The sequence below is a fragment of the Colias croceus genome, chromosome 16 (assembly GCF_905220415.1).
Source record: "Colias croceus chromosome 16, ilColCroc2.1".
Taxonomy (NCBI): domain Eukaryota; kingdom Metazoa; phylum Arthropoda; class Insecta; order Lepidoptera; family Pieridae; genus Colias; species Colias croceus.
Window position 1 is genome coordinate 7,146,172 of NC_059552.1, and position 24,375 is coordinate 7,170,546.

The following is a 24,375-nucleotide window of genomic DNA, read 5'->3' on the forward strand; positions in this document are numbered from 1 at the left end:
AGAGTTAGAACATGAATAGAATGTTGTCCGTCTTACTGTTGATTTTATATAGAGAAAAGTTAAAGATCCCCAGAGTATATATAAGAGAAAAAAATATTCATATTTGATGCTATAATGTATGGAAAATAACGTAAAATTCTATGATATTACAACGGAACAGACTCATCGCTTATGACTCTATAGTAGATATAAATACAGGTATAAAGCTTGGTAAAAAGTATAGACGTTTCACAATTTCTTGCATCAAAATCCTTAGCAAGCATCTCTCGTATCTCATACATACTGAAGTCACTCATTTTACTTTATGTGACATTTTATTAGATACTTTATAAGGCATCTGCTTCGACAAAGGTGTTATTCGCTTTCTGAGAAGAATTTTGTCGTCAAGACGGTTTATTATAATAAATACATGCTGTTGGAATTTACGGCGCCATTCCTGAAATTCTTAAATGAAGTGATTGATTTTTCATCTGTTCTGGCGACAATGTTCAACGGTTTTTTATGACTCATGTTTTCAATGAATAAAAAAATTTGCTAATTCCGATATATTTATGGTTTTTTGTTGTGAATCTACTTATTATTCTTACCCATCAAAATAAATATAAGATAATCCTACGAATAGACTAAAGTTTGTGACGATGAAATTGCATCTATAGAGCTGCGCATAGTGCGCGCGGTGCGGGCGCAGTACGCGCGCCGAGACGGCTTCGTGCGCATCTTCCCCAGCCAGAACTCGTGGCAGAAGTACTCGCAGTATTTGGGTGAGACATGGGCAGGGTTGGGGCAAATTTTTTAACATGAAAAATTAGCTTAATAAAAACAACAAAATTTTCTTTTCTACTTAAGTTTCTACTATAACAAAATAAGTACTTACTATTTAGATAAGAAATTTTTGAAGGGTAAACAGACGTAGAGCATTCTTTCGTTGTTCTTAGTGCGTTCTAAAAGATTCTATGTTCTATACTGTACCTACTAAATATGCGAGTTTTCGTTTATACTAGGTATAAGATCACGAAAAAATGCTCTAGCTCTAGAGCTTTACGAGATTAATATATTCGTTTTATGTTAATACAATGTTACATAGAATGCGACTCCCAAACAACTAAACCATTGATTTTCTAAACCCTACCTATTATTTACGATTACGGTTAATCTCTTGGAGTATCCATTTTGAAATTAATTTAGTTGAGACAATATGCATAAATATTAACATTGTCCGGGATGATGTGAAGTTTAATGAATAACTAATGTAACGGTTAGTACTGTGGCCGGGGTAAAATTATCAATTTCTCGAATCCCGGGACCTTTGACCCCGCTCTATGACTGTTTAAACTTACCTACCCACTGAACTTTGGTAGGGCTGCCAATTAAATGTTTTAATTAATGAAATAGTCGATAGACTGTAAATATATGTTTTTAAGTATTTAAATATATTATTATGTTATCTAAGTTTACATTTATAAATAGTTACATTAAAGTTCTATATTATCACGTTACTTAATACTTATATTATGTATATTAGTGTTCATAGAACAAACATTCGCAGTTCATAATCAGATGGAGTTCTATAAATTATGTTATTATTTATCACAATCCAAATCTAAAGAATCCATTGAAATTAATATCCATTATGAAAGAATAATGTAAAAAGTAAAGATCAATAAACTACCTTAACAGAAGAAGTAATTAATACACATCACAATATTGCTGTTTCGGTAATTGAATATATCTCACGAGTGACAACCCTAGTGGCACCCCTTTCGGGACTCATATCTGTAACAACAAAGAGGCAATTCGCCAAATTGTTATTGACATGTTAATAGTTTTAATGTCGTATGTCGCACTGCGGATATCGCATGACAAATAACTTGATAGCTTGTTGGTGTTGCTTATTAACTTAGCCTTTAATACCTACATAAGATATTTGTCATTATAAATATTATTATGTATAGTTTAGTTAGTTTCTATAGTAATGTGGTTACTAGCCGTACCCGCCGCGGATTATTAAATCTTGAAATTCCGTCTCTTATGTTTTACTTATTAGCAGGTACCAACAACTTATTAAGAATAGCTGCTAAAAATCCACCAGTTTTTAAAAACTTAAATTATTATGATAGAGTGCCATCCTTATCACTTACAGACGTAAGTAAACTCTTTCTTTCTTGCAGAGCGAAGAAAAACTTTTAAAGACATAGCAATACTAAGTTTAGAGCATTTTAGATAAAATTATAATAATTAAAGGGATCTCTGTAAGAGTTTTACTATTTAAAAGGTATGCAATGAAAATAGGTTATTATTAATTGTACTCATGTACAGTATAGGTAATTTATCTTTATGTTAAATTAATTACTGTAAATTAATTAATTAAGGTTAATACTTTTATTTACCTTGTTATAAACTTGATATAAAGAAAAAGTATAATAATGCAACTAATTGTGAAATTTAATCATACCCTCGTACCCTATTTTATTATTAAGTGTTAAATATTTATTCGAGGGACTTTATTTTTACAATAACAGATACCACGAAGTAACCCTTTATCAAATAACCTTCCCAATTATTAACTAAACAGTTTTGGCCAGTATTAGATTTGGAGTTAACGTACCGTTAGCATATAAAGCACCTTACTAATACTGCTCTATAAAACTACGTTTAATAAATACGCAAAATATAATGAATTATATTAAAATGAATAATAGGTTGTGTTGTTTTCCAATATATGAAAGAATACGAACATTTATACAACCCTAATCTACACGTCAGCAAATCATTTTGAAGATAACCTACTTATAAAAATCTACGATATCCTTCCTAAAAACTATTAGTATATTACCTAGAGACTGAAATTGATAAAATTAAAACATGAGATAATAGCTATCCTATTCTATCTGTAATCTATATGAATCATTCCCAATTCTGGAATCTAAGAATTCGTTTATCAAACGTCGTTGCTATCTGTACCGTCTAGCTAGTAAGACGGTCGCGTAATGAATTTAGCCCCAAGACACAGCCTCTGTTTGCTAAATTATGTAATGCGGTACTTGCCCGCGGGTACTTCTGTCAACCCTTTCGTGTAGCGAGTATGATTTTATTATGAGGAGATATCTAGCCTATTATTCATTATGATAATCCCGTCTGCTTGCGATAGTTCTAACATTTGGATAATGTTTCAAGACGGTCGAATTGCAGTTTTTCAGCTATTTGAATTTGAAGACTAGATTTCGATGATTCGTATAATTAATTTTTCAGTTACTTACTGAATTCACTGCAATGTTCGCCAAATAATTAATGTATCTCTATTCATCTATCTGGCCCTATTTAAAAGTACTAGGTACTCCGAAAGAGGAAAGAAAATGAAATCAGAAGGTGGTGTTGGAGGCATAAACCCTAATGTTGAACAGAACGAGGTACCCACATACAACTAATAATTGTGATTCATAATCAGCATACTCATTCGTACATCAAGCTTAATTACAGAATAAGTATTTATTATTTTAATAACATCAGTACAGCACTTAAAACTAACAGACAAACATTAGGTAATATAATCCCCCACTAGACCCCAAGTCTTGTCTAATTGCATGTAATTTATCGCGGTCGCATTAATCCGGGAACGCTTCTGGCCCTAACGTTTAAAAAGCAGAAAAAAGCACCAAATCTATTCCTTTGATTACAAGCTGTCATGTCGTAGGATTTTTTCTAAGCCAGCTATTGTAATTAGTCAAGTTGGTTTTGAAGACGATTCGCGGGCTTATTCTGAGAGTTTTCGATGTTGGTGATACGATTTAGAATTTTCTATTTCATAGGCTGTTTTACTAAATAGGATTAATATTAATTAGAGCAATGTATTGTTTATTTAATTGGAATAGAACAACTTTTAAGCACGACTATATGACTTACGTCATATAAAATAATAGAATTTATTTTAATACTTACGACTTACCTTTAAGAAAAAAATAATAATTTACTTTATATTTTACATAATATAAATTATTGTATTAAAAGAAAAGGTTTTTTTTTGCTTGTTTTTTGTGTTACTTTTCAATTTTCATATTTTTGGGACATCCAAGTTATTCGTGGTACATACCTAATAAATTATACAGAATTTCCCTCGAGCGCAACCAGAATAAGCCCCCATATTCAAGTGTTGAACATTCATTTTGTTAAATGCGCAACGTAATTGGCCCCCACCTCGCGATGTTGCCAGCCACAAAATTTATTGCTTAATTACCTCAAGAAAACGCGTCGCTGCTCGTACATCCCGACAGATGTTTTTTATTCGCCCGGAAAAACAAAACGGTCCAAGAATGACATTAATTAATTCTTAATGAAATTCATCTTCACCCTCCCGTATTTTAATTTAAACGCTCGATTTATTACTTGTACAATTTGTCGCGAACTCTTCTCTCGGAATAATTAAAACAACCATTCCTTATTACATTTATTTGGGATAAATTACTTGTAGCCAGCTGTTAACTGGGCTTAAATTGACAACGATTAGTACAGTAAAATGAAATGATTCCGATCTAATCCATGTTATTGGTGTGTAGTTAATATTTTCTCTGATACGAATCCTCTCTTGCTCCATGGAATAAGGGGTCGTCGAATCTGAGGTAGCTATTGTCAGACCTCATGGAATCCTTAAAGGCTTTGTGAGTAAGTTGATCATTATACGAATCCCCAGTATCATGATACTGATGACTGTTAATATTATTTCTATTTGCGTTTATGCTAGCATTCGCTTTATATTTATCTTCCTTTTGTGGGAGAACTGGTGTAGGAGTGACCTTTTCGTCAACTTTTTTATCTTTAGTTGCTGTACCCGCTCCCGCTAAATCCCTGTAACCAAATCTGCGATCGTCCTTTCTCAGCGGCGCGTAGGGATATCTATTTCTGAATCTGTAGTCATATCGACCGGTCCTCGCGTTGTAATCGTCGTCCAAACGTCTGTACGGGTCCACCGAATACCGGTATCTCAGATCGACGCTCGGCGGCGTGCGAACCACTTCAGGTAAATGCGCATAATAAATTATCCTTTTAGGTTTTCTCGGTATGTAATTGTCATACGTGTCGTCGTATCTATCGGCCCGCGGGCTGTACCCTGAATAATACGGCTTTCTATCGTATAAATCATAGTACGGGTCTCGCCTGTATAAATCGTCAGAAGCGTAATATCGATCATTGTAATATGGCCGCCTGTTGTCTTCCGGGTAATAAACGGCCTGCCTGGGATACACCGGCTTGTACTGCGCGCTGTCTTCGTCCGGCCGGACGAACTCGGTCCTTAAATTATCGGTGCGTGTTGCTCTTTGAATGGACTCTTTATCATTTCTTGATTCGGAAGCTTCTAACGCTTTGTTTTGTGTAACGAAGTTGACGCGGGGCATGCGAGAGCTGATGACGTCACCGGATGGTTTGGGCGGGGTGAGGACGTCTCTTTGAACGTCATTTTGGTTTGGAAATGGAAGCTTGACCCAATTCTCGTTAGATGCTCTTGCGCCTCGTCCTGTTGGCTTGTCGGTGATGGTTTCTGTTGTCTGGTAAAACAACGGTTCTGGCGAATTGTTGGTGATGGATATCTTGGTAGTAGGATCTTCTGGCGGCGAAGGACCCGGCAGCCACGGTTGTTGATTTACATCTCTTCTGCTCTCAGCGCGGATGTTGTAGTATTTTTCCTCCTCAATAACATCTCGGCGCCCTCTGACTGTATCTTCATTGATCTGAAATTAATAATTTTTACACGTTCAAAGGTATCTCAGTTTTATATAATGGTAAACAGGATTTAAAAATAAATTAAGTGAAAAAAAAATATAATAAGCAGCAAAAAGCCAACATCACGCGGTGTTCCCAGGCGGTCACCCATCCAAGTACTGACCGCGCCCGACGTTGCTTAACTTCGGTGATCGGACGAGAACCGGTGTATTCAACTTGGTATGGACGTTGGCGACAGATTATCCAAAATATTACTTCTTAATTCTCAATTTAAACTTAACAATTATGTACGTGTAAAATGTCTTAATAACAAATTGTGTATAATTTATAAGACTGTTTAGCATCAAGATTTTACAATAAACAGTTTTAGTTTAAATCGAAGATTAACTACTGCTGTTTTGAATTCACTTATCGCCAACGTCCATACCACGTTGAATACACCGGTTCTCGTCCGATCACCGAAGTTAAGCAACGTCGGGCGCGGTCAGTACTTGGATGGGTGACCGCCTGGGAACACCGCGTGATGTTGGCTTTTTGCTGCTATTTTTTTTTTTCTCTTTATTTAGAAAATATACTAAGTACTTTATTTATTTTTGCATATACTAGGTAGGTATATGAATAATATGAGTAAGAGTTCTAACAGACGAACGGCAAGTTGTGAAAGGCAGACGTTGTGATGTCTACTTCAGCCGTCGCCACATGTCAACGGCAGCCGTCGACGTATTGACTGCTGCCGCCGTTTCTTCTTTGTAATTAACATACCTACATCCATAAATTCATACAAACATTCGCGCGTATAATATTAGTTGAATAGGTAATTAAATAATGTTTAGGTACCTGGTCCACAGTGTGATCAGCTTGCTGTATATCAAACGACAGCACGACATGCAAAATCACTGATGCCAATAATATCGTTCTCTTCATTTTGTCGCACAAAACTGAAAAGTAAAGAAAAAACGTATTGTTTAAATTAAACTATGTAGGTAGAGTCATTTTTTGCGAAAGTTAGCAGATGCATGAAATCGTATCACGTCTAGGCCTCTAGGTAGGTATAATGTAAGTAGGTAGATAGATCTTTTCAAAATATTTTTATACGGTCAACCTTGCAACAAGCAAACGAAATTTTCCTCTATGTTAGCATAGAACTGATAGAACTTAGAAGTACTTGTACTTATACAAAACATTTGAAACAGTTGATAGTTAGAAAAGTAACATTTTTTTTTTCATTGTAAACTTCGCTTAATTATGAAAACACCTTAATAGGTACTTATACAAAATACCATATTCTGAAGATTCACCAATATTTTTCGTAGTTCTAATTTAAATGCTCTAAAATATTTAAATGAGTAGATAAATATAAATTCATGTCGTAAAATAGAAATGAGGGACGGATGTGTTGAAATAAAACGGAAGCGTGGACACGTTCCGTTGACCATGAAGTCTGTCTAAATTATTTTATTTGCACAAATCAAACCAACTAGTGACCTTTGCTTGGTTTACCTATGTATTGTTATAGAAACTGCAGTTACTGTATGATTTATCACTCGTAAAGAATTTTAAGTGTAGGGGATAAAAATATAAAGTAAAAAAAATGCCGACTGATTTGTACGTTAAATATTGTAAAGTAATTTTGAAACTTGTATTATCTAAAAACCTACGTAAGTATATACTTTCAATATATTTTAGGACAACTTGAAGCACATCCTATAAAAATAAATCTCTTGTTCGATTCTAGCTATCGTATACGTAGGTAGTCGTCGTCGTAGTCATCGATTCAACAAACTTTTTTACAAGTATCGTAAAGTATCGTAAGATTGATGTTTTATAGAAATCGCAATTATTACCAACTCATTATTATTATTAAAGCAAGCACACGAAAATTTAATAACATAAAGAGCATCAAACCATTTAATATTTAGCAATGCTGACTGTATGCAACTCCCTGACTGCTACGGGATAACTGCAGATAATAAATAACAGTATCTATAACCAAATACCCGAATCAATTTTCCCACACTCCCAATATCCCATAGAAGTAACTAGTTACGCCCCATATCGCCTGAACTACTATCAGTTCATTCATGAAATCTATTCACAAATCACAACCGTTATCGTTAAACCCATTGTTAAAACTAGACGAAGGTGATTGACCCAGTTCATAGACCTATTGAAAGTCAATGCAAATGACTAATAAGTATATTTTTATCAATTGATAACTATTGCCCAATTTTATTGTTGTTTTTAGCTACATCTATTCCCTTTTCATGTGAACTTACAAATTCGACATCATCATCCACAATTATGAATAATCTCTTCATGGCAAAATAATCCCTACTAATAGGTATGTAAGTATAGGTATTTTAAATGTTTACGCGAAAGTAAGTCTGTCTGTTTGTCTGTCTGTTCTTCAAGCCTGAACAACCTGAGCCTGAACCGATGTGAATGAATTTCGAAATTTGAGAGAGGACATTGGATAGGTTTTACCCCGGAAATCCCAACGGAACGGGAACTATGTGGGTTTCCTTTGACTACGCGGACGACGCCGCGGGCGGAAAACTCGTAGATAATAATAAATTGATAAAACAAATGATCTAATTCTAATTGCAATTACTAAGTGGTAGGATAGGTAAATTTAATGTCTTTTCAACCGCGACTATTTTAAAATCTTTATGTCCTATCACAAACATTGCGATATTATTAGGTACTACGTATGGAGAAGACACATGATTTCTACAAATACTAACTTCTTTATAATCTCAACATTAAGAACGTTGATGCTTTGAAAACTTTGAAGTTATAGAAAATATAAATTTCAAATAAGTGGAACCAGTACAATAACATAGTATTTGGTATTTTGAATTTTCATAAAATTTTCCTTTTGTATTATTAATGCCTTTCTAGTTTTTGTTTGTCTTAACCCGTTCCACTTATTCATCTATTTATTATGTATCAAAAGGGATTTATCAATTTAAAATTACAAAACTAACGTATTTATGTTTTACCGAAACTACTGAAGTTAAACTGTCACGAATATCTGAACCATGGCACATCTATGAACACATAGATAGGCACATTTTAGATATTTTTTGATAATTAACGAAAATTATTAGTATCGAAACACTGACACAATTTCGGGTCATTTGTAACAGGATGGCGCGGGCGGTTCTACAGGGGTCTTAGTACGCAATGACAAAAAGAAAAATGATGGGCAGAACGCTGATACCGGATACCTTAAGATATTGTAATATTTTTTATTAGAGAATCTTAACATAAAATATTATAGTATCTTCACCGTGTGTGACGCGCTTAACTGGAAATGTCTTAAATATCCCTATTAGTGAAAATAACAAAAACTAAATATAATAATTTATAACAAAATTAGGCTTACCAGCACATAATCCAGAGTCAGGCAGCTCGAAGGGCCTGCACAGCAATGTGGTAAGCGAGTGGTCGAGCGGTGGACGACCATCGGTCACGCATCATGAGCGTTTTGTTCGCAAACAATATGGGTTTGGCTCCATTATTCGGTTATTTTTTTTGGTATTTTTAATTTGGAATAGTATTTTTTTAGGTAAGTCTATAAAAGAGAGATAAAGAGATTCTTCTCTTTATCGTGTATAAAGAGCTAAAGAGGTGCATAATCGTGAAAGAAATACAAAAGCTTGAAAACAATTTTAATTCAGTCCTTTCTTAAATTTGATTATTGACGAATAATAACTTTAAATTATCTGCATATTACAGGACACTGGTGCAAGCATGCATCTGTCCATCATTATATTTCTGTGACAGCCCTAACTACCGCTCTAATTATTTTACTAGTTTTAGAGTAGATAAGTACCTAAACTAAGTGGAAATGCCTAACAATGAGAGGTAAATATAGAAATATAATATTACTTAGTTAACATAATTACTGGAAATCCTACATTCAGAATCCGCCAAAAAATAATCCAACAATGGAAACAAACTAACGGTGTCCACGTTTTCAATTATATAGCCAAACAATGGAAAAGCGCTCCCGTGTCACCTATCTCGATCGATTCACGCAGCGTGGTCACTACTACTTCCCCCTAATATCATCTTTTATGTAATATTTTAATTATGAACTGGTATTATAATGATGAAATGTATTATTGCATTTGTCCAAATACATTGCAATGTCATATAATATAATTCTTGCTTTAATATTTCCCTACACGGAAAATAAAAATATAATATTATATATTTCCATGTTTCCCTATAATCTTTGAGACTTCGAATTATTTTCATTCAAAATTTGGTACAGTAACTACTGTAACTAAACTTTGCATAAAAATAATTCGTAATTTATAGCAATAACTTATAAAAATGTCTATCTTAATATATAATATATTATAAAGGCGAAAGTTTGTAAGTATGGATGTATGGATGTTTGTTACTCTTTCACGTAAAAACTACTGAACCGATTACAATGAAATTTAGCACACATATAGAGGGTAACTTCGATTAACACATAGGATAGTTTTTATCCCGGAAATCCCACGGGAACGGGAACTATGCGGGTTTTCCTTTGTAAACGCGGGCGAAGCCGCGGGCGGAAATCTAGTATCCAATAATTTAACTTTTTTTAGAAAATTACATTAATTGTGCATTTGCATAGAAACTTACAATATTAAGTGGTATTCAAAATTACATTACATCATACATTCACTTCAATTACATTCTTGAGAACTTGAGAAGTAGACCGCCCCTCTAAGAACAAGGGTTCCAACATTTACTATTTCTTCCTTCCACTTCCGTTTTCGTATTAATTATATTTGTTAAGTAGTCGTAATAACTATAAACAAACTAGGTATTCTTATTTTATAAAAATGAAAACGGGGTATAAATCATGCATATTAAATATTCTAAATTAATTTAATATCCATTTACGTATGAATCAAATACCCAAAGATCTAAAATTTACGTAAAATTATTTACTTAAAACTTGTGTTCATTGAATAGTTGAATACAATGATTCGATATCCACTTTTACCAAATTTATACCAATCCAGATAAGTCGGTGACATAAGGAATAAATAAAAACACATCAAATAATGTTTAATCGTTTAATACTATTATTGTTCCATCCGAAACATCATGTTGCAACATAAACGCGACTCCACGTGTTAAAATGACCACAAAGTTATAAATAACGAAAAATTGTTAAATATAATTAAAATTAATTATAATTTTAGCTACTAAGGCATCGCGCTAAATAACATAATTATTGTGTGACAAAAATCTTGAAAACATTATTTTGAGTAAATTTTGAAACTTTTCTCCTGATACAAAATTTTTGGTATCATTTTTTTTTTTTCAATAATGGTGGAAAATGAAGCCTTACTAATAAACGAATTTTTCGTTATATTGTGAAATTTAACCAAAAAACGTTAGTTATCATTTGAAATATATTTATTAGTAAGGCATTCGTACATTTTAATGTGCAGTTACAAATCTTAATTATTAAAATCTTACTGCAACTACAAGCAAAGCACTTATTTTGAATAAACCGTTATCTAGCGTATAAAACTATGTTTATTTTTTAAATATTAACCCCTTACCGCATACAAAGCCATACATGGACGACGAAGTTTATGAATTTTTTATAGGCTAACTATAAACAATATCTAAAAAAACTACTTTACATCTTAAACAGCATTTCATCGAGAATTGGTATATGATTAATTTATACAGTGTAAATATTATCCATCAGATATATTATAGATTTAGTCTAGCGCGTGCGACGGTTTGGGTACGCGGAAAAAACTGTGATTTTCAAATTAAGATTTCAATATCAAAAAGGTCAGTAAAGCCATGAAAAAAAATATTATTTCATTCTTTAGTCATTCTAAAATAAGGTTAAACATTTGGTTAGGTTGATTTTTTTCTTTTAATCATGTTTTTTGTACTTTTCCAAATCTGTCATATTTGGCTTCGTATGCATTCCGTCCAAAATATATTATGTCATATGCGGCTTGGTATGCATTCAAGGATACTTTCACTGATTGTTCCAGTATCGATCCTGGACACTTTTATCTCACTGCTAAGCATGTAAATATCATATCATCATCAATAAATACTGTATCATGCTATATGCCACTCTATGATTTTTAATTAGCCGTTTCAGAGCAAATACGAAAGTCAGGGAAAGCTCTTATTACCAAAAGACGTAGTCGTCTCTCAAAAACATAGAAACATCGGCATCTCTGGAGTCTCCTCAGTATTCCTGACTCGCCAATTGCCGCAAAAAAGCTACGAAAAACTCCTGCAAGACATCTAGATTTTTACTTTGATTCTGTACGATCTGATGGGATTAGTCATTATCGAATTTGGAAGAAGAACGCCCGTCAGCTATGCCCATATTGTTCCAATTTCGTTCCTTCACGTTATGTAAAAAATATAACGTGTTTTTATGTTATAATGACAAAGGTAAATATTGTTTCAAGCAATTTCACGAAGTATAAGTTGGCTGTGATTCTGGGTGTTATTTAGGTATCCACATAAAGTACTAACATTTCGCCCGCAGCCTCGCCCGCGTTTTCATAGAAAACCCCGCATAGTTCCCGTTCCCGTGGGATTTCCGGGATAAAACCTATCCTATGTGTCAGTCCAAGTTACCCTCTATATTGTGTGCTAAATTTCATAGAAGTCGGTTCAGTAGTATTTGCGTGAAGGAGTAACAAACAAACACATACACATAAGTCCACCCTCACAAACTTTCGCATTTATAATATTAGTAGGATATGATTTATGTAAACTATATGTAGTATATCAGTTGCTTTAGCATTCAGGATACAAGCCTAAGTTTAGTTTGGGGCTTAGCAACCGTGTGTGTGAAATTATTCCGGAATATGTTTTTATTTTATTAATTAGTTACTTTTTTCTAATTGCATACGAAGCCATATATGACAGAAAAAATACAACAAACACTGCATACGAGTCCATATATGGCGCCGTTTCATATTTTCTATAATATAAGTGAATATTTTTTTTTCTCAATTTGATCTCATAATGTAAGGTCTAATAAACACTTTTTTGCAAAAAAATAATTTTTATTTCATCTCCTTAATAATTCATGCAATAAGGGGTTAACCTGTTTTACGGAAAATGGACTCTTATTGCATTGTTTGTATTAAAGCATGGTGTTTAAAATTCTAATATTAGTACAATTGATCGTAATTACTTATTCCATTTTATACTGTGATGTTATTTAAAATCTTAGTACATACATACTTATATATTTTGTGTATTTTAAATTCGAGCTTAAAAACGAATAAGTACCAAATTTTAACACCCATTCAATACGACCTTATGCTTTTAAATCCCATTTTAGATTTTTCAGCTTGTAATCAATTAATAATTTTTTCACTGGTCTTATATTTTGGTCTGTAAACAAAAATTACTTCTTTCTAACAAAAAATGCCACAGGTTAATATAAAAATGAATATATTTAAAAGCGAATTATTCTTGTCCCGCAAGTTGTGCGGGCGCAGCGGGCTCTTGGCCGCTCTTCTTCTTGGACCCGGAGACGATGTCGTCGATTCTGAGGAGAAGGATCGCCGTTTCCACTGCCGTTTTGTATACCTGTGATTTGGATAAATTGTTTAGTATTATATTTTACTAGTTGTGCCCCGCGGTTTTACCCGCAGTGCTCCACTCCTGTTGGTCTTAACGTTATGATATATAGCGTTAGCCTTCCTCGATAAATGGGCTATCTAACAGCGAAATAATTTTTCCAATTAGACAAGTAGTTCCTAAGATAAGCGCGTTTAAACAAACACACAAACTCTTCAACTTTTTAATATTAGTATAGATTTAAATGTGGCATGATTTCAAATATAATTTAAGAAAAACACTTTGTTGTGCGTTTGTATGTGTGTACTGAAGTTTTCGTTTTTACTGCTCTCACCTGCAGTTTCAAAAATTTGTTAAGTGTATGTGGTGCTTGTGTCTGTATGTGATGAAGTTTTCTTCTTTTATTTCTTTCTTTGTGGGGAGGGGAGGTAGAGAAAGAAGAAAAAATTTTTGGATGTGTGTGTCATTTTTTACTTTCTCACTAAAGTTGCCCGCGTGTCGTCGCGTAGTGCGGTGAGCGTATGGATGGTGTTCGTACCGCAGTATTGTGCCCATATGGAACAGTCTCCCCCCCCCCCATAGCACTACACTATTGTTTAGTGTTTTGTGCCAATGTGGCTCAGTCTCCCCTCCTCCCACGACACTAACCTGCAGTTTAACAGCGAGCGGCTCCCACACCTTCCTCGCGACCATGTCCACAATCTCGCCGGTCTCCCCGTCGATGCCGAACGTGCTCATTGTGCCCGCGTTGCCCGCGTGCCGTGCGCGCAGTGCGGTCAGCGTACGGATTGTGTTGGCACCGCAGTTTTGGGCCAGCGTACGGGGGATTATCTCTGTAAATTTGTTAAGGAAATGTTTATTGGTGTGCCAAATCGCTTAAAAGTTTGTCAGTGTGAAGCTTGAATGTATAAGTTACCTTGGTTCGTACATTTGCAAAGAAAAATGTTTATTTAAGTGCCACAGCGCATGAAAGTTTGTCATTGTGACGCTTGAATGTATAAGTTGCCGTTATGCGTACACTTGTCCATTCAAAGCGATTCATTACGCATAACGACAAATTGGTAATTGTAATTTACTAACATTAATTTGTAAGGCATTTTCTAACATTCGATTTCATTGATCTCTGTCAATTGTCATCTAAATGTTTCAAATAAATAAACAAAGTTATAGTCGAGCCAATTTAATAGGCAACATTTGACGTCTATCAATTTTATCTTCGAAGAGAGGTAACCGGCTTAAAAACATCGATTAAAGTGAATTAATCGATAAGGATTTGAAACATTTGTCAATCGAATTTATTAATTTATGATGATTTTTATTCACAAGTAATCAATGCATTCGATTCTAGATGTCAGATTGCGATTTTTAGAGTAACGTCTCTGGTATTTAAAAAGAAAAAAGGTTTATTGACACAAAATTGTAGCGACGTCAGTTGTTCAATTCAGAAATTGTTTATTATGTTTACGGTTTACGGTTTAAGACATTTATTTCTCAAAAAGATTACATTTGAATCACTTACAGAGAAATAATAATAAAATTTAATAAAACATGTTTGCTCGCTTAACGTTGTACGTAGTAAGTAGTTTGTTAACACAAATAGAATACAACAAGAAAACAAAAAATGGGCGGTAATTTTTATAAACATAATTTCAGACTACCCCAACGACATTCTAAAGATATAAGGCTTGTGTTCTAGGTAAAGATATGCTATTTTCATGAGATATAAAATTAGTTTTATTTTTGCACTTTGTTTTTACTAAGTATATAAATTATGTATTTTAATAGTAAAAGTATAATTTATAGGTTTTATTTATGTTTATCTTTTATATTTATTTATAAATAATAGGTATATATTTTTTTATTATAATATTTAGTTTAAAAGATGTTTCTTTAGCAATTTCTTGAAATTAGTTATCGATTTGGCTTCTTTAATATTTTTAGGCAATTTATTATACAGTTGAACTCCTTCGAATAAGATACTCTTTTTCCCGTAACTTGTCCTGGTACAGGGCAGGGCTATATTGTTTGCGCGCCGAGTCATACGGTTTGTGTGTTGTATATTGGTGGAAAAGTTAATTAGAGAATGAACATTTTTAGTCAAGATTTTTTTTATTAACAGACATATATTAAATTGATAAGTTTGAGCCAGATTCATGAGCCGAGTTTTTTTGTATATGAGTGACGTGGGTGTTCGAGATTTATATTGAAATAAGGTTTTAATAATTTTATTTTGTGTTTAGAATGGTTTATCAGTAAAATGAAATCTTAAAATTACTTGTATCGGTCATTCCCAACCAGCAAAGATGTCCTATAACAATAACTTACAACACTAAAAAGCTTTTTAAATGACGTATAACAGTGTCGCGGTGACAAGCTTGTTGTATAATAGCGTTTAATGAGATGATTTTGCTCTATAATCATACACAGCAGATTTGTCCCATAACAAGGTGATGTAAACGTTTATATCACTATTTTATACGGCGTTTATAGAGCAGCTCTTATCCAGATTTTGATACAGCAATAACAGGGCGATATTATCACATAACAGCGCTGGTGGTCTCTTTTTTACAGCAAATTAGTGCAATAAACGATTCTAGGGTAACCTTTATAGTCCCATGCCTATAGAGGCGTAAAAAAATCTACAATAGGACAATTTAGTGTTGTAATGGTTTTCCTTATTGCTATTATAGCACTGTGAATCTTCGTGGTAGCTGAAACTCCATAATAGAGCAATTAGGTGATATATCCGAGTTCTATATCACTTCTTTGTAACCTAATTGAATTATATTAGTGTTTTTCTGCCCATTATAACGCAGTGGTGTAATAGCTGAGTGGTCAGAGTTATAGGACTGTTTTACTGTATAAAAGAGTTAATAAATCTGTTATGTAACAAAAACGGCGTATTAATGTAGTAAAATGCGACACTTACGCGAGATATACGGCCTATAAGAGAGTTTCTTTCTCTTTAAAACAACAAAAACCTGCCATATTGTCAGCACCGTATCGTAAATTAATTGAAGGGTTCTATTTAATAAAATCATGGATTTAGAACATATGTAAGACAAGTAAGTAAGGATTGACAGACAAGACAGACAAATTCAAGGTGAGGCTTCGAATACGGACAATGATTCCGTACAATCTGTTACATCCTATGAACAAAACCAATTAAACAGCCATCATGTGGTTTGTGATAATTCAGAAGCAGACCATTCAGACTCTAGTGTTCTGCTTGACACTTCGGGATCGGAATCTAAAAATTGGAATTTACACTAGAAAATACAAAAAAAATGTTATGGGTTTTCTATTTACATCAGGGAACCCTACTAATTTAATCCAGTTTAAGGCATGACAGTTGTCAAAACTACGTTCGTTTGCGGTTGTATAATAGCCACGGAGTTGCTATTTGGCATCCTATACAGCAATTTGGTGTAAAATTAGTTTTTAATTACTTAAAACTCAATAATTCGAGGGGGGCATTAAAAAAACAGCGTAATTATGCATATAATCTATCAGTAAAATTTCATTCGCCAGTCAGTTTATGTATCTAACATAATTAACAGCGTAACAAAAATTAATACTCGACACCACGATGATGGTTCCTATAGTCATTTACTCGTATTATCAACTGGTACACGATTTACCATTTTGTACTATAATTGTAGCGTCGCGGTGGCTCGTACATTGCAACTTCGTGCTACAAAAGATTTGCTGTTACTCTTAAAACACAAATTTCGCGCTGTAACAGCATCGTGGTTCCTTTTATATCACTACTTCGCTCTATAACAGCATCGCGATTCTATAAGTGTACTCTTCTATAGGTCCAAATGGCATCTGAGTTGCTGCTACAGCAACACAATACCATCAAATGGCTTTATAAATGCGCCACTTTGGGGTTTATACAACGTTCTTATCACCCTTATAGGACTACCAATTAGCACCTCTGAAACGTTCTTATCTCTTCTATAGAGCAACGATTTGTTGGTTGGGTTATTATTATAAATATGTAGTCGTAATTGAAAAAAGTTAAGCAAATGTGCAGTTTTAACAAAACGAAATATCATGTTATTCTATGTCGTCGTTACTACGGTTACGTTGTTGAATTTTGTTGAACTGTCAAATGTTGCCTATTAAAATGGCTCTACTATAATTAGTGTTTGGTACAAACGAGACAAAATTGTAAAATATAGATACAAATACACTAGTTTTCATCGTAGATAAAAAAAAACAGTAGTTTATTTTAGAGGCATATTTTTTCCAATAAAAATCGAGTACCACTAGAGCCACATGACCACATTTGACGTCATAGCACAATGCTCTGTTTGATAGTCCAAGTGAACTCTCATGTGTAAAATAAAACCCTTAGAAAAAGTATCTTGTGTTTAATTTTAATCCTAAATAAAATCCATAATTTCATAAATATTATTTTATTATATTATTTCAGAGTGTTTATTGCAATCTCTTAAAAGAATACCTAATATTAAATACAACACATCATATTTCCAATAAAATAGCCTACCTTTATGGCCCCATAAATCGAGAAACAAAATTGATGAGTTCTAAATAAACAAACCATAATTTTTATATTCAATTTTACTGGACAGTTTAATGTAGTGCCACCGATTTCAATTTATTTTAACCGTACTTTCAACCGACTTTACCTCAGTACTTTCTATTGGATGAACCGATTTTGATGTATCAACATTCTACAATATAATGTATTATTTTTTCACTATGGTTAGGAAAAGATATTTAAAACAATGAGTTATGTAAATAAGTTTCGCAGAAACACTTGTGAACATAAAATATTATAATCATAGACACGATGATCCATACTTTCACTCAGCCAATTTCTTTAATTTTCAACTTTATTACAAACAAATACAATATGAATTCCTTTAAAAAATAATCAAGTAAAATTAGCTTGAACATAAGCAGAGGCCAATTTTAGAAACTTACATCAATTGGCTCGTTGGTCTAGGGGTATGATTCTCGCTTTGGGTGCGAGAGGTCCCGGGTTCAAATCCCGGACGAGCCCTGTTCACCCTTTTTTATTAATTTTATTTTTTATTTAATCATAGGATTTTTTTAGATTTTAGATACATAAATTCAATTAAACTCGACTGTTTTGTTTACGAGTTACTAATATAATTTTAGTTCAATTTTTTTTCTGTAATAGATATTTTTTATTGATTCGAAAATATTCAACATATTAACTTTTTGGTCTTCAATTTGGTTAATGATTATGTTTGTCCGTTTCTTTTATTAAATTAAATTGATTATTGATATTAATAGAAATTAAACATGCAAAATTGCGATTTTACAATTGCATTGGGATGGTCGCGATCCTAGTTAAAAATATGACACAGACACAACAATATGATACAGATTATTATTATTATATTATATTCGAATCTGTCTGTGTAACATTATATTGATTATTGTGTATTATTTTCTATAACATACAATTTTACCAAAGTTTTATCAAAAAGTGCTAACACACCAATTTACAAGAATTTCATCTACCAAAAAGTGCTCAAACGGCTACCAATTTTCACTTCAAAAAGTCCTACTAATCCTACTCATATTACAAATGCGAAAGTTTGTGAGGATTGATGTGTGTGTATGTTTGTTACTCTTTCACGCGAAGACTACTGAACCGATTACAATAAAATTTAGCACCCATATAGATGGTAACTTTATAGATTAACACGATAAGTTTTATCCCGTTAATCCCACGGGAACGGGAACTATGCAGGTTATTCTTTGAAAATGCGGACGGAAACTGGAAAGCTAGTGCTTCAATAAATTTTACTAAAACAAATTGAAAATACCCTGAAATGTGGTGCAGCTTTGCATGAGGTGCTCGCGTCCAGGCTTCTGAGCAAAAACACCAAATTGCGTATATACAAAACGGTCATAAGACCAATACTTATGTATGGGTGTGAAGCCTGGACCCTGACCCAGAAAGAAGAACGCAAGCTTTTAGTCACCGAAAGAAGGCTTCTTCGCAAGATCTTTGGTCCCACCAGACGAGAGGACGGAAGCTGGAAAGTCCGAACAAATGCCGAACTAGAAAAACTAATGGCCGAACCAAATATACTTGGAGAAATCAAAGCACAACGGCTCCGTTGGCTCGGTCATGTAGAAAGAATGGGTGAGGAACGAGGACTGAAGAGGGCATACTTGGGGCGACCCCTGGGCCGACGGGGTTTTTGGGGACTGACACTTTGGGGTTTCAGCGCCAGAGGAGTAAGTAGTAAGTAAGTAAAACAAATTGAACTCACCGAGCGCAGTCGCAACAGCACGGTACGGCGTGTTGTGCGACGCGTTGGCCGCGAGCGCTTGGGACACCGCCATTTCGACCGCACCACCGCCCGCCACTAGACGCGGGTTTAGCACCTGGAGACGAATAAGAGACAAGAGATGTTTTAGTTTTGAATAGAGATTTAATAGAGATGATAAATAAATAAAAAATTGTTAACAATCTTTCCACGAGCGAGTGATTATCATGGGTCAAAGAGAAAACAATTACCATAATTATATTATTATATAAAAAATATTTTTTTTTTCTGATTACTGGTGTGGCATTGTCAGAAAAATTTGGCTTGACGTTGACTTTTGGGACACCCTGTGGCCTGTATATGGTATGGTGAATAATGATGGTATAAAATAAAATTAACTCACCAAATTCTTAGCAACATGAAGAGCATCTTGTAGATTTCTTTCAATTTCATTCAACACATCCTTTGAAGCGCCTCGTAGAAGAATTGTACACGCCTGAAAAGTTGAATCATGCAAATATGAATATTAAGTTATGAGTCATTTCTTTTTATTATTGTTTTTAAATGCCGCACACTAAACAATAAAAAAAAAATAATCATTTTCAAAGAAAAATCATATAAATTAATATCAAACACACACATGTGCAGAATGTAAACTATTGTAAAATGAGTTTTTCAACATCACTTTTTCGTTTTAATATAAACCTGTTAAAAGTTTTGAATTTCGTTGATTACACCAAAAACACCAACCAAGTGAGTAAAATCTCATCACCTTGGGGTTCTTGCACTCGGTGACGAAGGTGAAGTAGTCATCACCGATCTTCTTCACCTCGAAGCGTCCGGCCATAGTGCCGACGTCACTCTCCTTGAGCTCCTCCGTGCGGTTCACTATGGTGGCGCCGCAAGCACGGGCCAGACGGTTGTTGTCTGTTTTACGTAGTCTGAAATAGTTATTACTTATTAGTTATATCAATAGTTATATTTTTTATTTTTTAATTGATATGTTTTACACATTCAGTATGAAGGAACATCCATAAAAAATGTATAGTAAATTTTTCAGCCAGAAAATACAAATACCAATATATTAAAACTGTTCTAGTACATTTCAGTTGGTCTGCTCATGCAATTCATTCTAATCAAACAAAAGTTTAAAACACAATGAAATTGCATATTACTAAAAACATTTAGGTTGAGGTTTAAATCATTATTATTTTAATCACAAAATACAATATAGTAAACCTTTCTAAGAACTTGCACTTAAATTTATATTTTTTGGTTTTTTATGGCATTCAAATGCTTTTTATGAATGCCGGAATGGCGCGAAGGATGCGGGTTCGAGTCCCGCCTCGTGATCGAATTTTTTCTATTCTTTATAAATTTAAACTTGCACTTAGTTAAGAACTCAAACTGAATCAATATAATTATAAAAAATATATTAATAAAAATATTATTGAATTAAGTAGTTTCATTTTAATTTCACGTAATAAATTAAGAAACCTCTCTAACACCCACCTCCTAATAGCAGTAATGCCAGCCTTAACAAGGTAATGCTGAGCCAAATCGGACACTCCCTTCTCAGTGAAGACCACGTCAGGTTTGAGCGCGATGATATCCGCGCACTGTCTCTGTACGTGCTCCTCTTCTAATTGCAACAGTTTCGTGAAGTCCTGAAAATAGGTGTGAATGATAAATATAAATATACAAAGAAATCGAGTTGCATTTATTTTGTCAACTGAAAATTGTAAATAAATGTTATTTTAAAATTGTAGTACCAATTTTTTTTTCATTATTAATTTTCATATTGCACCAATCAAGTTTAAGTAAAAGAATTCATCAACAGATTAGTCTATACTCTATACTAATAAAAAGCTGAAGAGTTTCTCTGTTTGTTTGTTTGTTTGAACGCGCTTATCTCAGGAACCACTGGTCCAACTTGAAATATACTTTGGTGTTAGGCCCATTTATCGAGGAAGCTATGCGGATGAAACCACGGGGCACAGCTAGTTATAAATAATGACAAACCTATATTAATGTGAATTTTATGGAAATTTAGTGAATTATAGAAATCATTATCTTCTTTAAAAATACTAAAGAATGTATTACACATAAAATACCCATAGACAAACCTAAGGTAGTTTTTAAATTACCTCTTCACCAACAATCTCAAAGTTGGTCTGGCTTTCACCCTTCTTATACTCGAGGGGGCAGTCCAACAGAATGATGCGAGGGTTCTCAATGAGCCGCTTCATTTTGGGGTGCGTCACATCCTTGTTGATCATGATGCCATTGAGCACGCGGGATTCTTCCACTGTGCCACCGGGAATCTTCTCCACTTTGGCGTAACTGTAAGAAAGATATATTTTTACTAAGATCATAATGTTAAAACTTCACAATAAAGGTAGTATCAATTTAGTTGCTATTCAATTTCTAACCTACACATACATGTGAGAATAGGTAAAATTATCTCAATTAAAGAATTAGAAATGTTTCATAAATAGTTTATTTTTAGTCTGTATTTTCTATTAAGATTGCCTATGATTATCTATGGAAGTTGACATTGGGATTTTGTCATAAGAAATGGAGGATTGTATTTTATAATAGAATATATTTTGTAAGTGTATTTGAATTATTTGTAAAGGAATAATAAACCAAATTGAGCTAATTTGGCTTTTTATTATCACAAATCCCACATATTGCAAAGATCACTTTGTAGTTTGCTTTAATAGGAGTTTTATATGTGAAAAATATCAATGTAAAAACAAAAAGACTTAAACAATTATATCTAAAAACAAGATAGTTTTTAACCACATCTCAAATAGCCAACCAAAAACTATTCTATCCAAAAATAAAAAAAAACTATCCTAACATTTCAAATAGCAAATACCATAACTATTCCAACCAAAATAAATCATTCATAAACTCACTTCTTAATATCAACTTCAACTCTGCCATTCTCGTTGATTGTGACAGTGTTGACAGCATCCAGTGCAATGTCCACGGCCAGGTCAGCCCAGCGGCCAACATATTTTGTGCCTACACATGAGCGGATCTAAAACAAAAGAATGAAGTGTATATAAAACAGTACCTACACTATTTTACTTTTTGTAATTCTACAATGTTCGTCTTCAGTGTACTGCTGCTAAAAGGTATTGAAATAAATTTAAATGTTTTTTTTTTCCTAGGCTTTGTTTTTATATGTATATATTTGCTATATATTAATTGTATATATTTTTCATAAATGCAATAAAAAGTGTAACATATATGTCACTCTAGAATAACTTTTGATAAAAAAATTTCAAAATTAATTATACTCTTTGTTCCCTCAAAAGCAGAAATTTGATTCAGGCATCACTAGAAGGAGATTTATGTTTCAAATTATGAAGACAAATACACACTGATTAAACTTTCCTCATAGTAGAATTCAAAGAACATTTATCAGATCACCTCAAAAATGTATTGAAATACTTAATTTTCAAAATTTGTACCATGTTTTTATCGATTTTTAAACAATTTCATACCTCTCACATTATAACTGTCTCCATCGTGCACATTTTTACGTATTGTATTCAAAGATGAATATTAAATACTAATCAAATTACTTACCACTTCTCTTATTTTCTCCCTGTCATTCAAATCTATTGGTATGGAGATCTTGTCCTGCAATAATTTAATGGCATCCTCTAGCGCCTGTCTGTATTCCCGGATGATAACTGTGGGGTGAATGTTCTGTGCCAAAAATGGTTCAGCCACGGCTAACATTTCACCAGCTAGAACAATGACTGATGTGGTTCCATCGCCAACCTAAAATAATTATAAAAAAAAATGTTTTTCATTGACTAGCTACTTAGTTACATTTTAATTTATAAAAAGTTTAGTACATCAATGTATACGATAAAAATTTGAATTAAATAGGCAATTGTATAGACAGTATTAAAAGGACTGATGAAAAATTAATTCCAGAAAATGAAAATTCTAACCTCTTCATCCTGAGTTCTGGCAATTTCTATCATAGATTTAGCCGCTGGATGTTGTACTGTGATTTCTCTGAGAATAGCATTGCCGTCGTTGGTCATCACGATCCCACCCATTGGATCCATCAACATTTTCAACATAGCTTGTGGACCAAGGCATGTTCGTATAACGTCCGCTATTGTCTAAAATAAACAACAATCCATGAAAGTTATGACTGAAAATCACTTAGGATAGCGAAAATTAACTTTTTTACACAATTTCACCAGGATATTAACCTTTCCAGCGTTTATATTCTCGAGTTGAACTTTCCGGCCGGACTCACGTTTTGTGTTTTGGCCTGAAATAACATTTTATTTTGTTAAAACACGAATCAAGCTTAATATTAACAATCTACAAGATGTCACATATTTTACTCACTCAAAACTATTATCGGTTGTTGTCCGTACATTTTGAATAAATTTTATTTTGTTAATTCAAATTGTTCGGAAAAAATTGAGACCCAAAATCACAATCGTGAATCGCGTGGTGAGTTGAGTGATGACTAAATATGGATTGCCAGTGATAAAATTTAAAAATAAACAGATAATAAATAAGTACAGAATTATTAAAAAAATATTGTTTTATAGATGCTTGGAATACTCTCTAAAAAATGAATAAATTTTGTGAATTTCAACTTTTAGATTTTCATAAGTTTGGTTGTTTTTTTAACTCTTATATTAATACAGAAAAAATTTAAGAGATGTCGCTGTATTCCACAATTTACAATTTTTATCATAAAATTCAAATTATTATCTTCTTTTCAGTAAAGTATGTCTCT

General features: G+C 33.3%; 2 protein-coding genes and 3 non-coding genes across 6 annotated transcripts; 2 read left to right on the forward strand and 3 right to left on the reverse strand.

The window, feature by feature from the left end:
* Positions 1 to 4,428: 4,428 nt before the first annotated feature.
* LOC123698519 lies at positions 4,429 to 9,199 on the reverse strand. Of its 2 annotated transcripts, none has more exons than XM_045645174.1 (3): positions 9,101 to 9,199; positions 6,550 to 6,650; positions 4,429 to 5,720 (listed from the first exon to the last, which is right to left on the reverse strand). In XM_045645174.1, exons 2-3 carry the CDS (start codon positions 6,634 to 6,636, stop codon positions 4,551 to 4,553), a joined length of 1,257 nt encoding a protein of 418 aa, XP_045501130.1. In that variant the 5' UTR covers positions 6,637 to 6,650; positions 9,101 to 9,199; the 3' UTR covers positions 4,429 to 4,550. The 2 variants fall into 2 exon arrangements, with proteins under 2 accessions (XP_045501130.1, XP_045501131.1); XM_045645175.1 differs by lacking the exon at positions 9,101 to 9,199 and adding an exon at positions 7,618 to 7,724.
* On the reverse strand, positions 5,827 to 5,945 carry LOC123698795. Its single transcript, XR_006752461.1, has one exon. It is a non-coding gene; the product is annotated as a 5S ribosomal RNA (ribosomal RNA).
* On the forward strand, positions 6,126 to 6,244 carry LOC123698799. The gene has a single exon (XR_006752465.1). It is a non-coding gene; the product is annotated as a 5S ribosomal RNA (ribosomal RNA).
* A 3,625-nt stretch (positions 9,200 to 12,824) lies between the features above and the next one.
* On the reverse strand, positions 12,825 to 24,094 carry LOC123698525 (T-complex protein 1 subunit gamma). Its single transcript, XM_045645180.1, has 12 exons — positions 23,976 to 24,094; positions 23,834 to 23,895; positions 23,564 to 23,740; positions 23,190 to 23,387; positions 22,511 to 22,635; positions 21,734 to 21,929; positions 21,099 to 21,253; positions 20,359 to 20,527; positions 19,990 to 20,082; positions 19,590 to 19,704; positions 13,954 to 14,138; positions 12,825 to 13,314 (listed from the first exon to the last, which is right to left on the reverse strand). The coding sequence occupies exons 1-12, from the start codon at positions 24,004 to 24,006 to the stop codon at positions 13,192 to 13,194; spliced, it is 1,629 nt and encodes a 542-aa protein (XP_045501136.1). The 5' UTR covers positions 24,007 to 24,094; the 3' UTR covers positions 12,825 to 13,191.
* On the forward strand, positions 18,269 to 18,340 carry Trnap-ugg. Its single transcript has one exon. It is a non-coding gene; the product is annotated as a tRNA-Pro (tRNA).
* Positions 24,095 to 24,375: the final 281 nt, after the last annotated feature.